At 51.5% G+C, this 11,523-nt stretch overlaps 1 protein-coding gene across 2 annotated transcripts in view; it reads left to right on the top strand.

Annotated features, from left to right (window-relative positions):
• Window positions 1-429: 429 nt before the first annotated feature.
• The window catches only part of Dgat2 (diacylglycerol O-acyltransferase 2), a 30,740-nt gene continuing 19,646 nt past the window's right edge, over window positions 430-11,523 (top strand). Inside the window, exon 1 of one of the 2 annotated variants that reach the window (XM_051149004.1) lies at window positions 430-747. In XM_051149004.1, coding sequence (XP_051004961.1) covers window positions 627-747 — 121 coding nt within the window. In that variant the 5' untranslated portion in view covers window positions 430-626. Of the gene's footprint in view, window positions 748-2,967; window positions 2,987-11,523 lie in introns of those variants that run through there. The other variant, XM_051149005.1, reaches the window with a different exon arrangement.

Genomic DNA, 11,523 nt, shown 5'->3' with positions numbered 1-11,523 from the left:
GCCTGCCCACTGCAGCCAAAGGAAAGCACAGCCAAGGAAGAACACAGGCTCCCGCACGCTCCCAATCGTACCGCACGTGCTCAATTTCCCGGCCCACGTTCCAGCTGCTGGACCATACCAATGTCGGCGAGGGAGGGCGAGGGAGGGTGAGGGAGGGCGAGGGAGGGGGATAAGGCAGCCTCTGGGATAGCCAGGTGCACTTTCACGCACCGAGACTCCAGCTCCTTTTCTCGTACTTGAGAACTCTGTCCCGTATATCTCGGGCCATGGCGCCGTCCTGGCCTCAGCACATAACTCGGGAGCCTCACCCCCACCAGAACATGGTACGTTCCTGGGCGGAGCCGTTTGCCCCGCCCCATTACGTCACGACCCGCCCCGTTGTGAGGTTATAAAGCGCGCGCGCGGCGGCGCCAGGCGCCGTGGCCGCGCTTCGCTGCCTTTTCGGCTCTTCTAGGGTGGGCAGCGGCTATCTTCCTCGGCTCTCGTGCTCCTGCCGCCACGGCCTGGGCGCTGTCCCCCGGCTCCCGGAGCTCAGCGCGAAGCCCTGGCCCCGGCGGCCGGGGCATGGGCCAGGGGCACGGCGTGAAGCGGCGTTCTGCACGGCCGTGACGTGCACCGGCTTCAGCATGAAGACCCTCATCGCCGCCTACTCCGGGGTGCTCCGGGGTGAGCGTCGGGCCGAAGCGGCCCGCGGCGAGAACAAGAATGGAGGACCTGCCCTGTCACGCGAGGGGTCTGGGCGATGGGGTGAGTGTCAGTCACCGCTGGAGCTTTCATCCTGGGGTTACCCACAGCGAGACGACTTTCAAGAAGGGACTTGGGCCAAGGCATGCTGCCCTGTGCTGCGCAGCTAGCTGCTGCAGGTTGGCGTCCCGGACAACTACTTCTAGTTTTTAAAAAGGTCTCACCTCATAGCCCAGGCTGGCTTCCAACTCGCAATCCTTCTGCCTCAGCATCCCAGGTTCTAGGATTGCAAGTGTGTGGCACCATGTCTGGCTTCTGTTTGGAGGAATCGGACTCGCTGCATCCCGTCATTTTGGTCTGGGATGAAGGAAGAATCATTCTTACCTAGTCTGGTTGGTCACTTTGAGCTAGACAACCTGGTATCCTAGTCAAGCCTGGGTTCGTTCTCCATCTTGGTACTCACCAGTGTTGCGACATGTGTTACGTCACTTCCCATCCCCCAGATGATGAAGGGTAACACCACCCACTCGGCTCAGTTATTAGTGATATTTCATTCTCCAGCCCCCAGTACTGATCTTTCTCACAAGGTGGAGTAGGGTTTGGCTGGGAGAAACTGGATAGGGCAGGATGGTAAGGGTTTTGCAATCCTCTGAAACAGCCACTGGATGGAGAACATGCCTGTCTGGAACAGGTGTGCCCCAACTGTCCTCCACCACAGCTTTTGTGTGCCAAGCCAGACTGTGAGCCCACTTAACAACCTTGAGTCTGATATGCTTAGAAGTTCCTGAGTTTTTGTTTGTTTGTTTGTTTTTCCAGCTTGGAACTCTCTGCAGACCAGGCTGGCCTCGAACTCACAGAGATCCACCTGGCTTGGTTTTCCTTATTGAAGGTTCTGCCTTCAAGGTAGAAACAAGGCCTTCAGTGAACAGGTGCAGGGTGGGCAGAGAGTTTTCCTATACAAGGCAGAATATCCCACACTCCTTAGCTGTACTAGGAGAAACTGAAGGAAGAAGGGTTTTCTTAGCAGGGCAGTGGTGGCGCACACCTTTAATCCCAGCGCTTGGGAGGCAGAAGCAGGCAGCTCTCTTGTATCTGAGGCCAGCCTAGTTTACAGAGTTCCAGAACATGCTGACTACAGTAATTTTGAAAAGTATAGGCAGTCAGGAAGAAAATAAGATTGCTGGTAAATCAGTTTTCTGGTGGTTACTTCTATTAGTGCATGTTATAGAAAGTCAAGAACACCCTATGGGAAACAGTTCTAAATCCAGTTTCCTCTTAATGTGATGTCAGGAGTGGCCCTTGCCATTTGGTTGTTTGCCCATCTTGTGTGCTGGTGGCTGCAGGGGTAACTGCGCTGAAGCTTGGTCACAGTTTTCCCACCTGGCATTGGCACTAGTCCTAGCTGGCTGTTGCTGTGGTTGTCTACCGCTGGAGTACCTCTGGTACTGAGTAGTTTCCATCCTAGGGGCAGTTTGAGCTGCCCCACATACCAGCCTATAGCTCCTAATAGCCTCTTCTCTCAGAGCGTCTCTCTTCACTGTGCCTTTTGATGTCCTTAACAGGGTTCATGCTTTTAAATGGTCTCAGTCTCTGGGTAATGGGATGGGTCTTCTGTCTGCTGTGGTCCCTCCTGGAGACTCTATCCTGAGCTCGCCCCTGTCTTCCAGGAGCAGGAAACCTGTTAAGTACAATTTTTGACAGGTTTTGGTTTTTGGTTTTTAGGTTTGTTTGTTTTTCTTCCCCCAAGACAAGGTTTCCCTGTATAGCCCTAGCTGTCTTGGAACTCACTTTGTAGACCAGGCTGGTCTTGAATGCACAGAAATCTACCTGCCTCTGCCTCCTGAGTGCTGGGATTAAAGGTGTGCACCACCCCTACCTGGCTTAGTTTTGTTTTGTTTTGCTTCTAAACTCAGGTAATTTGTACTCCATCAGATGAAATTTGAGCAGCTCTTCACTGTCAAAGCAGGATTTCTCCATGTTGTCTAACCTAGGAAATACAATGGAAGAAAAGTGGGTGTACTTACATCATAGACTGCAGCAAGGACTGCTGTGAAATGCAGACTAGTCAGTTTAGCTTCCTACTTTGGTGAAAGACTAGGTGGGGTAGGGGAGGATGCTCCAGCAAATTTCATGTTATCTTGACATCTCCCAGAGGCCTCCTTGTACCTCCTCGGTCCTCGGAGACACTCCCTAGTGGCCTAGTTTGCCTCAGCAGCTCAGTTCCCACTAAACACCCTGTTAGTGGCAGTGTTCAAGGAAGGAGGAGAGAGCATGGATTCTGAGAAGGGAAGTTCCGTAATGGGTGAGAGATGGCTTAGATAATTTGGTGACTTGTCTTTGTTGAAGACTGAGTAGTATGCATTTGTTTGTTGGGAGAGAGGTAGTCTGGTGTGTGTGTGTGTGTGTGTGTGTGTGTGTGTGTGTGTGTGTGTGTGAAGACAGGGTTTCTTTGTTTCTCTGGCTGTCCTGGAACTCACTCTGTAGACCAGGTTGGCCTTAGAGAACCGCCTGCTTGCTTGCCTCCTGAGCGCTAGGATTAAAGGAGTGCGCCATCACTCCTGGTTTGTGTTGGTATTTTCTAATCTCTGAAAGACTGGCTTGGAGGCCTTATCTAGCTGCAGGGACATCCCTACCTTTGCCCCTGGATATGGAGATTCTCATGGTAAAGCCCCTGAGTGCTGGTGGCTGTTCTTGGGGTTCGGTCCAGGACCCAGCGTGAGGTAGTGGCAGTACATTTCTGAGCTGGTACATTGTGTGGCTCCAAAGCGTAGGTCAGGGGTGGAGTCATAGTCAGGGTTTTAGAAGAAGAATCCCAACAGCCACTGCTGACTGCATAGCCTGGGAGATGGAGATTCCGTCCCTGGGAATATGCCAGATAGATAAAACTAAGTGGCCAGATTTGTTGGGGTAACTCTGGAACTGAGGGCTGACAGTCGTCTATCACAATCCTGTGGTCACAGAATGAAAATCTCACTCCAGGTCCCCACTCCCTCAGTTCTGTGTCGCTTTTCTCTCAGCTTCACAGAAACTACTTTTGAGTTACATCTGCTGCCAAAGCTAAGAAAGGAGGGCCAAATACAATGCTTTATTAGCAGGTAAGTGACTCAGTGGCAAGTGTGGAAATCCTGCCCCGCCTCCACCCTCCCGCTCCTAAATTCAGCAGCAAGAACTTGAGTTATAAAACCAGTTACACATTGGTGCTGGATCTGGCCCAACCTTCATAGCCCGGATTAGAGACTGAGGTCCCCAGAAGGACTAGTCCAGGATTTATGAAAGCCAAGCTAGAGCCCCGATCCACCTCCATCTGGGCCTACCAGTCTCCTTAAGCTAGAGAAGTGTGTGGACAGGAACACTGAAAGCTGTCGTATGTACCATGCAGTTGTCAAATGAAACCCGATTACTTCTAACTGCATATTGAGTATGGTGAATAGGGGTGCCAACAGCCCACAGGACTTTGGCTAAATGAACTGGCACCTCCCCCTCCCCAGTACTTCATGCCTTAGATCCTATGAGGCTACCCGAACACCTCCCACCAACTCATTACCTTCTGACCACCCTGCCACGTGCTGGTGGTCTTTCTGACCCTCCATCATTGTCCATAATTTCAGTTCTCTCTCAGGGTCTCTGTACTTGCTTCCCTTCTCAGATCTTGGCGCGCTTACCCAGATGGTCACCCCATCCTCCAGGACCCCAAATCTTTTGTAGTCCATCACCTAGTTATCACATGTGCTTGTTATTATTGTTTGGGTAATTGTCAGCTCTTGGGAACAGGGACCTCATTTGTCTTCCTCAGTGTTGTGTTCCTAGTGTCTAACCGTGTGCAGGCCGGTAGTATGAGCCCTGTAGATATTTGGTGAGTGAGTGAATCATTAATGGGACTTCCCAGGTCCTCTTGGCAGGAAGCCCTGTCCTCAGCTTCAGTGTAATTCCTTAGCTTTCCCCAGACCTCTTTGCCTGTATGTGCTGAGTTGTCCTAGAGACACCCACAGTCTGGTTAAGAGCTTGCCTTGGCGGCTGAGTGCCAAGCCGGTAAAGCCAGGTATACCATGGTCCATACATGGTTCAAGACTATAGAAAACCAGAGCCAGGATTTCTGTCCTGCCTTTTTTACCCCTCTGGGACATGATGGGTTTACTGTCTCTGGAGATTTCATTTTCCTTTCTTTTGTTGTTTGGTTGTTTGGTTTTTCAGGACAAGGTTTCTCTGTGTAGCCTTGGCTATCCCTCACTTGCTTTGTAGACCAGGCTGGCCTCGAATGGATCTCTCAAACTCACAGCAATCCACCTGCCCCTGCCTTCCGAGTGCTGGGATTAAAGACTTGCACCACCACCACCCAGCTCATTTTCATGTTTTGAAATAGATTCAAAGTTGGGTGTGGTAGTTCATATCTTTAATCCCAGCATTCTGTTAGAGGCAGGCAGATCTTTGGGTTCCAGGACAACCAGACTGTTGGGAACCTGGTATCCTAAGTGGCCTACTTCCTTGGCCTTGTCATCAAAGATTCTACCTGAGTTCATGAAGACTGGAGGGTGAGGACGCTCCTGAGTTTGGGCTTTCAGTTCAGTGGCTGAGTTCGTGTCAGCCAGCGTGTCTGGTTTTGAGGAAGCAAGGCCAGAGGTCATACACGCACTGAGGATGTGCAGAGAGAGCTGAGCAGTGGCAGGAAGAAGGGGCAACTGGTTGGAGAGGATAAGGGAGCTAAATCGCCCTAGATTGGGTGATGCTCGTTCTGATCTGGGAAGGATGAAATGGCATTGGCAAGGCAGATAAGAGCATTGAGGTAGAGCTGGTGGCATGGCCCAGTGAGTAAAAGCATTTGCTTGTCACCTGCTGACCTCACAAGATCAATGTCCATCACCCATAGTGGAAGGAAAGGACCCCCAAAAGTTCTTCTCTGACCGCCCCCACATGTGTACTTACTAAATAATAAATAATATTTTGAAAGATGTTCCAGGCATAAGGGATAGTGTAAAGACACACAAGTTAGAGTGGGAAATCGAAGTCTTGACTGTGGGCCTTTGAGGGGCCTGCCTGGGCTGCAGTCCAGTGTACTGGGGAGTAAAGATACATGAAACAGTGCTATGTCCTGGCCTGTGGGGTTAATCTGCCTTAGAAGACTTGAGAGTCCTCCTTCCGGGAGGAGTTTCTTAGCCCCTAGCGCTCCTGGGTACTCATGGTATGGAGCTACTGTTGGCTACTTTGGGAGTTCAGGACTGGGAGGCAGGCCTAGGTATGTGTCGTCCTTACCCTGCCAATGAAGATCTGTGTAGCCTCAGCAAGCCACTGCCTCTTGCTGATTCTTAGTCCCTTCCTGTGTGATAAAAGTATTTTCCCTGTTATGGTGCTGAACCTGTGAGACCCTTTGCCAACCCACAGGAGCAGGAAGCTTGAGGGCACGCTCTTATTGGAGTAGCTAGTGGTTCTGAGCTGGCACCTTGCTCTGCGCATGCTTTCCACACTGCCTTGGCTCCTCAGAGCTAGGTCAGGCCCTTTGGTTCCTTCCAGATCAACTGGAGAAGCATGTTGACAGACCTGGCCCACTGCCCTTCCTCATTCTTACCCTCAGTGTCATTAAAAAAAAAAAAATGGGGCTTGTATCCTCCTTGGGGCCCAGGTAGGTGGCCCAGAGGAACTTACCTCCGCATGGATTGCCATAAGGGCCTATTTTGGGGACTACTTAGTGATGCACATGCAAGCTGGTGGTGTTGCCATAGCAGTCCCTCCTATTCCAGAATGTGCTGGGTCAGAAAGTGGGGGTGGAGAGAGCAGGCTACCGGGGGCTCCTGTTGCTCATATCACAGTCCTGGTCGGGTGTGGAGGACCTGGCATCCTTAAAGACTTTGTCTTTGCCTCCCAGGACTCTACCTTATTTAATGAAAACTAAATATGTTAAACCCTGAACCTCTGGAGTAAGCCCTGTAGGAGCCACTGTTCCTATTAGAAAGATCATTTACAGATTAAAAGGCCATTAGTGAGTTCTAGCAGAGAACAGAAGGTCCAAGTTGGCAAGACCTCAGACCTCATCTGTCCTATCCTTACCCCTTAATTTAGTGCTGGGGGAACCCAAAGAGGAAGAAGGGCCCCAGGAAATCTAAGGAGACTTGGGATGCTGGGCTCCCTGAGGCAGGCTCTTCCCCCGGCACAGCACGGCTAGGGCTTGGATCTGCCATGATTTGCTGTTCCCTTTGGGCCAGATGTCACTCTGGACACTATTTTAGGACACATACTTTCCATAACAGCCCTCAGAGGAGCTTGTCCATGTCTCTGTGTTAGCACATAAATGGCTAGCTTGCTGCCCTGTTGAAAGTTGTCGGAAGAAATGGAAACTGGCTGGCTCTTTCTGGTGTTCAGGGTAGAGGCCCGCATTTCATAGCCTTCTGGTCCTTCCTGCTTGCTCCTCTGTTCTGCTGCAGCTGGACTAGACACGTATACTCAAGTCCTTAAATCTGTGCGCTCTCTTTGTAGAAGCATCTACAGGGCCCCCCATGCCTCCCTCATGTTAAGCCTCATCTGAGCTATTATACACCTTCCCCAGGGTAGGGTGGGGACCCCTGTATGCACAGTCTCTTCAGGCCCTCTGTATAGACTTCATAGCTTGTCTCCCTAGCTATGTCTGGCAGCTTCCTGAGAGGCAGAAGGGAGGTTCCAGACACTGGAAGCTTCCCTCTTGGTTCAGGTTACTTAGGAAGTATGTTTCTCCCTGGAACTTTCCCTGTTGTCTTAGAAGAGACATTTCCTGTGTGGCACAGGTCAACTCATTTCTGTTGTTATCCCTTGTCCTGTCCTGTCCCTTCAAGCATTGACCAGGTACCTGCTCTTTGTGTGGCTCCGTTCTGGGCATAGGAACCCAGGCAGAGACACACAGTTCCTGCAAATGAAAACACACCTCCCATAGTGACAAGGGCTATGAATGTAGGAGTGAGAGACAACTTGTCCAGCGTGGCCAGTCCATCCTGAGTCGGGCACAGAAGGTGAGTAGGCTAGTCAGCAGAGAGTCAGCGCCTGACAGGGATCCCCAAAGTATGTGCTTAACAACTGACTAGACTCAGAAGTAAGAGAACGAAACTTGGTGCCACTGCAGGCTGGGTCAAGAGAGGCCTTGCTCAGCATGTGAGGCAGTGGTGGGAACAGCTCTGTGTGCCTGGTTGGACAGAGCCCAGCACTGGAGTGGACTCTAGCAGCAGGCCTGCCCCCCGCCCCAGAACTGGCATTCCACCATATCTAGCCCTGTCACTATCACATGTGTGGACTCTGGCAGAAAGCAGCTGCCTGAGACAGCCCAGAAGACAGCCAGCTCACCTTTGGCCTCAGAAGTTGCACCACTTTGGCACCTGCCTAGGGGTCCTGACCTTCCAGGAATATGCTGAGGGTCAATATGGCAGCCCCTCATAACCATGCCTGTGTGCACAGTCCTTTGGAGCAACTTGAGGTGTAGCTTCCTCTTTCTCAAAGCAAAGTAAAGTTTCAGTCCAGAAGGCCCAGACGTGGCATCCCTGTGTGGGCAGAATGCCCTCCCGGTCAGGGAGCCCCCGGGCCCTTGGTGCCTCTGTTCACTAGTTCTTTCCAGCTCTGATAGCTGGGCCAGTTCTGATTGGTCCTTTTCCACAGGTTATCTGGGTTCTTTACAGGGTCCCTGGGTCATAACTAAGGACACTGGGTCTTAAGGAGGAAGTGTTAGATCCAGGGTTTGTTTTACTTTTAAGGTGAGGCAGATGTTGTCACACTCATGCGCCAACAAGAGGTCAGTGGGGCTCACTTGGTAATTAACTGCCGCTCACATAGATCCTTGCTTTTTTATGGAGTTCTTGCCTGAACATTATCCTGCCTAATTCCCTCAGCAATCTCTGTGAGGTAGGTATTAGCCCTATTGTACAGGTGAGGAAACTGAGGCTTGTCTAGGCAGTGACACATCCGAGCCACACTTCCTGTGCATTAGAGGCCAATTTCCCTGACTCCTGTTCTTTAGACTTCTTTGCTTCTGGGTACAGCTCCTCTGCAGATGCTTCTGGGGGTGGCAGAGAAGCCATGTGGGCGTGGCCTCCCACCTGCTCTGTATACCACATGCTTCCCCACACGTGCTCCCACCTCCCTTCTACAGGCCAAGGACTCTCAGCCCCTGGCTCTGGCTCATTGTCCAAAATTCTTTTCCTTTAGAGCTGTCGTCCCCACCTGTTATCGCATTCCCTCCCTCAGCAGTATCTGAGCTTCCAGACAGGGGGTCAGATTCCTGCCCCCACCATCACTCCCCCACCCCCCACTGCACCTTCTAAGAGCTCCTGCTTTGAGTGCTATCTGTCACACCACTTTGACTAGACGTGGTAAGAACAGAGGATGGATTTGTGACCATGTCTAGTGATAGAATCATCACTGTTAGATTGTGTGCAAGGATGGAAAACAGGACCAAGGGCATTTCAAAGTCTTTCTTTAGAGCATTTGGGCTGACAGAGATTCCGTTAACTGAAAGGGAACCCCGGGAAGGGCAGAAGTGAATAGAAGATGCTAACTTTTCAACTTCTCTTAGGGAAATTCCGATGCCCCTCCCCCTTTTCTGGATTGCTGATCATGGGCCTTGAACCCTGCCTTATTGGAGCCCCCTCATTGTTTTGGCAGTCTCTGCTCACCTTCCAATCTTGCTTTCAGGGCCCTGGAGAGCCTCCCTGCAAAGCCTGATCTGTACCTTTTCTCCTAATGCACACAGCTTTGTCACACCATTAGCACACCTTGTGAGAAGCTGTCTGCTCACTAATTTTATACCCCTTTCCACTTGGGAGGTGAAAGCAGCAAGTGCCTCAGCTAACTGGCCATGCGCACCTTGCATAAATTAAAACCAGTATGTTACCCATATACACATGTACACACACGTGCACACTACAGTCCCCGTGCAGAGGTCAGAGCACAGCTTGATGGAGCTCGTTCTCTCCTCCCACCATGTGGGCCCCGGGGCCTGGACTCTGTTCATCAGGCTTGGTAGCAGTTACCTTTATCCATCAGGCTCCATAGGCTTTTCTCTTTTAATCTTTTCTAGCAGCTCCCTGAGGTCACTCTTGTGCTCAGCGAGGTTTAGTCACTTACCCCAGGTCACAGACCCAGCAGGGCAGAGCTGGCCCTTTCCCCAGAGCCTGAGGGCTTAGGTTCACTCTGCCGCCCTTAAGCAAGGCTGAGAGAAAGCCAGGAAACTGTTTTCATCAGCCCCGGGGAGCAGCCTCTTTGGCCACTCTGATATTAGATAGTGGACAAGGAGGTTCTAACACACACAGTCCTCACCACTCCCATTCGTGGGCCCTGAGATTGTGGCTGTTGGATCCACTGACAGGCAGCTCTCAGGACCTCAGCAGAAGCTGACTCTGGGAGCCTATGGGTGGGGTTCTCCCTCTTGCACAGAACTGTCCCCACTGCAGTGAGGCATGGTGTAGGCAGGGCAGGCAGCCCTTCTCATCCAGGTGTGTTATCTTGGGGTTTGGGTGTGGACTACCATGTTAGCAGGGGAGCCAGCCCTCTGTAACATGGCATTGTTCCCGTGATGAAGGGACTTTTGAGTGTTGGCTTCGTACACCCTATCTACCCATGAGGTTTAATCTCTTCTGGTTTCATCATGCCTCAGTTTCCTCCTTGCCATGCATGCCTTCCTAAGGAGTGCCATGAGACAGTGACATGGCATTAGGTGGTAAGACATCTGCTCTGGGCCTTTCTGGCATTCCCTGTCCCATCCCTCTGTCCTCTAGCCATGGAGTAGCAAATGAGCCATGTGCAAGGACTAGTGCCCCCGCTCAGCCTCCTGGCTTGCCTGTGGGAGTCTTTGCTTCATAGGTCTAGTCTGTTTGCCTTTGCTGTGCTTCCTGCCTGTGAAAAAATGGTGTTTACAAGTAGAGGTTCTGTTCCCTTCATAAGTCAGGGAACTTGTGCTTATAGATGGCAGGAGAGGCTCAGCGTTTTCCTAGCAGGGCTGGCCTGGCTTCTTAAAAGCAGCCTAGTGCAACTTAGATATCCAGCCTTCTCTGGGGGTAGCCATGTTGGATTTTTCCAACGATAACAATAAACCTCTGTAGTGCCCCACCCCACCCCCAACGACCATACACAGATGAATTAGGTCTAGTGTTGGTACCTACAAGTCACTGTTAGAGGGAGGTGTAAAATACATGGGATTGGGTGGGGCTGGTGGTGTATGAGGGAGCAGAGACAAGTAGGTGTGTCCAAGGAGGCGTAGGGGATGAAGAAGCTGGACTTGCTGGATGCCAAGACTCTCCTGCCACCCTGCCCAGGAGTCAGACAGGCTGGGTGCGGAGGTGGTGGGTGGCATTTGATTGTAGCGTCCTCACCAGCTGGACTTCTGCCAACGAAGCTGGAGTAGAGGAAGTGTAGACAACTAGGTGGCAAAGGCTGGTTATGCCCTGGGGACATACAAGGGAACCCTCACTTCCTGGTTCCTCAGGTGACTATTGCAGGGCTGCTGCAAGCTGGTGAACTTTAGGACCCAAATTCTGCTGGCCAGGAGGTGGACACCAGGGACTTATTCTAGTTTAGAGATGGGGAGACTAAACCCCAGAGAAGGAAGGTTACTTGGCCAAGCTGACACAGGACTTGATGGCACAGCTGGGACTAGAACCCGAAGGCCTGGCGCCTCCACCTGCTCTTTAAGAAGCCTGCTCCAGTAGGCATGGTGTAGCATGCCTGGCATTCAGGAGGCTATAGCAGAATTGGAAGTTCGAGGCCATCCTGGGCTCTGTGAGACTCAACAAAACTAAAGCTGACCAGTAAAAAATACAACACAAACAGAAAATGAAGCTGTTTCTGATCTGCCCTCTGAACAACAGCAGGGGATTAATTTCCATCACTTCCCAG

Source organism: Acomys russatus, chromosome 7, assembly GCF_903995435.1.
Source record: "Acomys russatus chromosome 7, mAcoRus1.1, whole genome shotgun sequence".
Lineage (NCBI taxonomy): Eukaryota > Metazoa > Chordata > Mammalia > Rodentia > Muridae > Acomys > Acomys russatus.
This window is presented reverse-complemented; position numbering and strand designations above follow the sequence as displayed.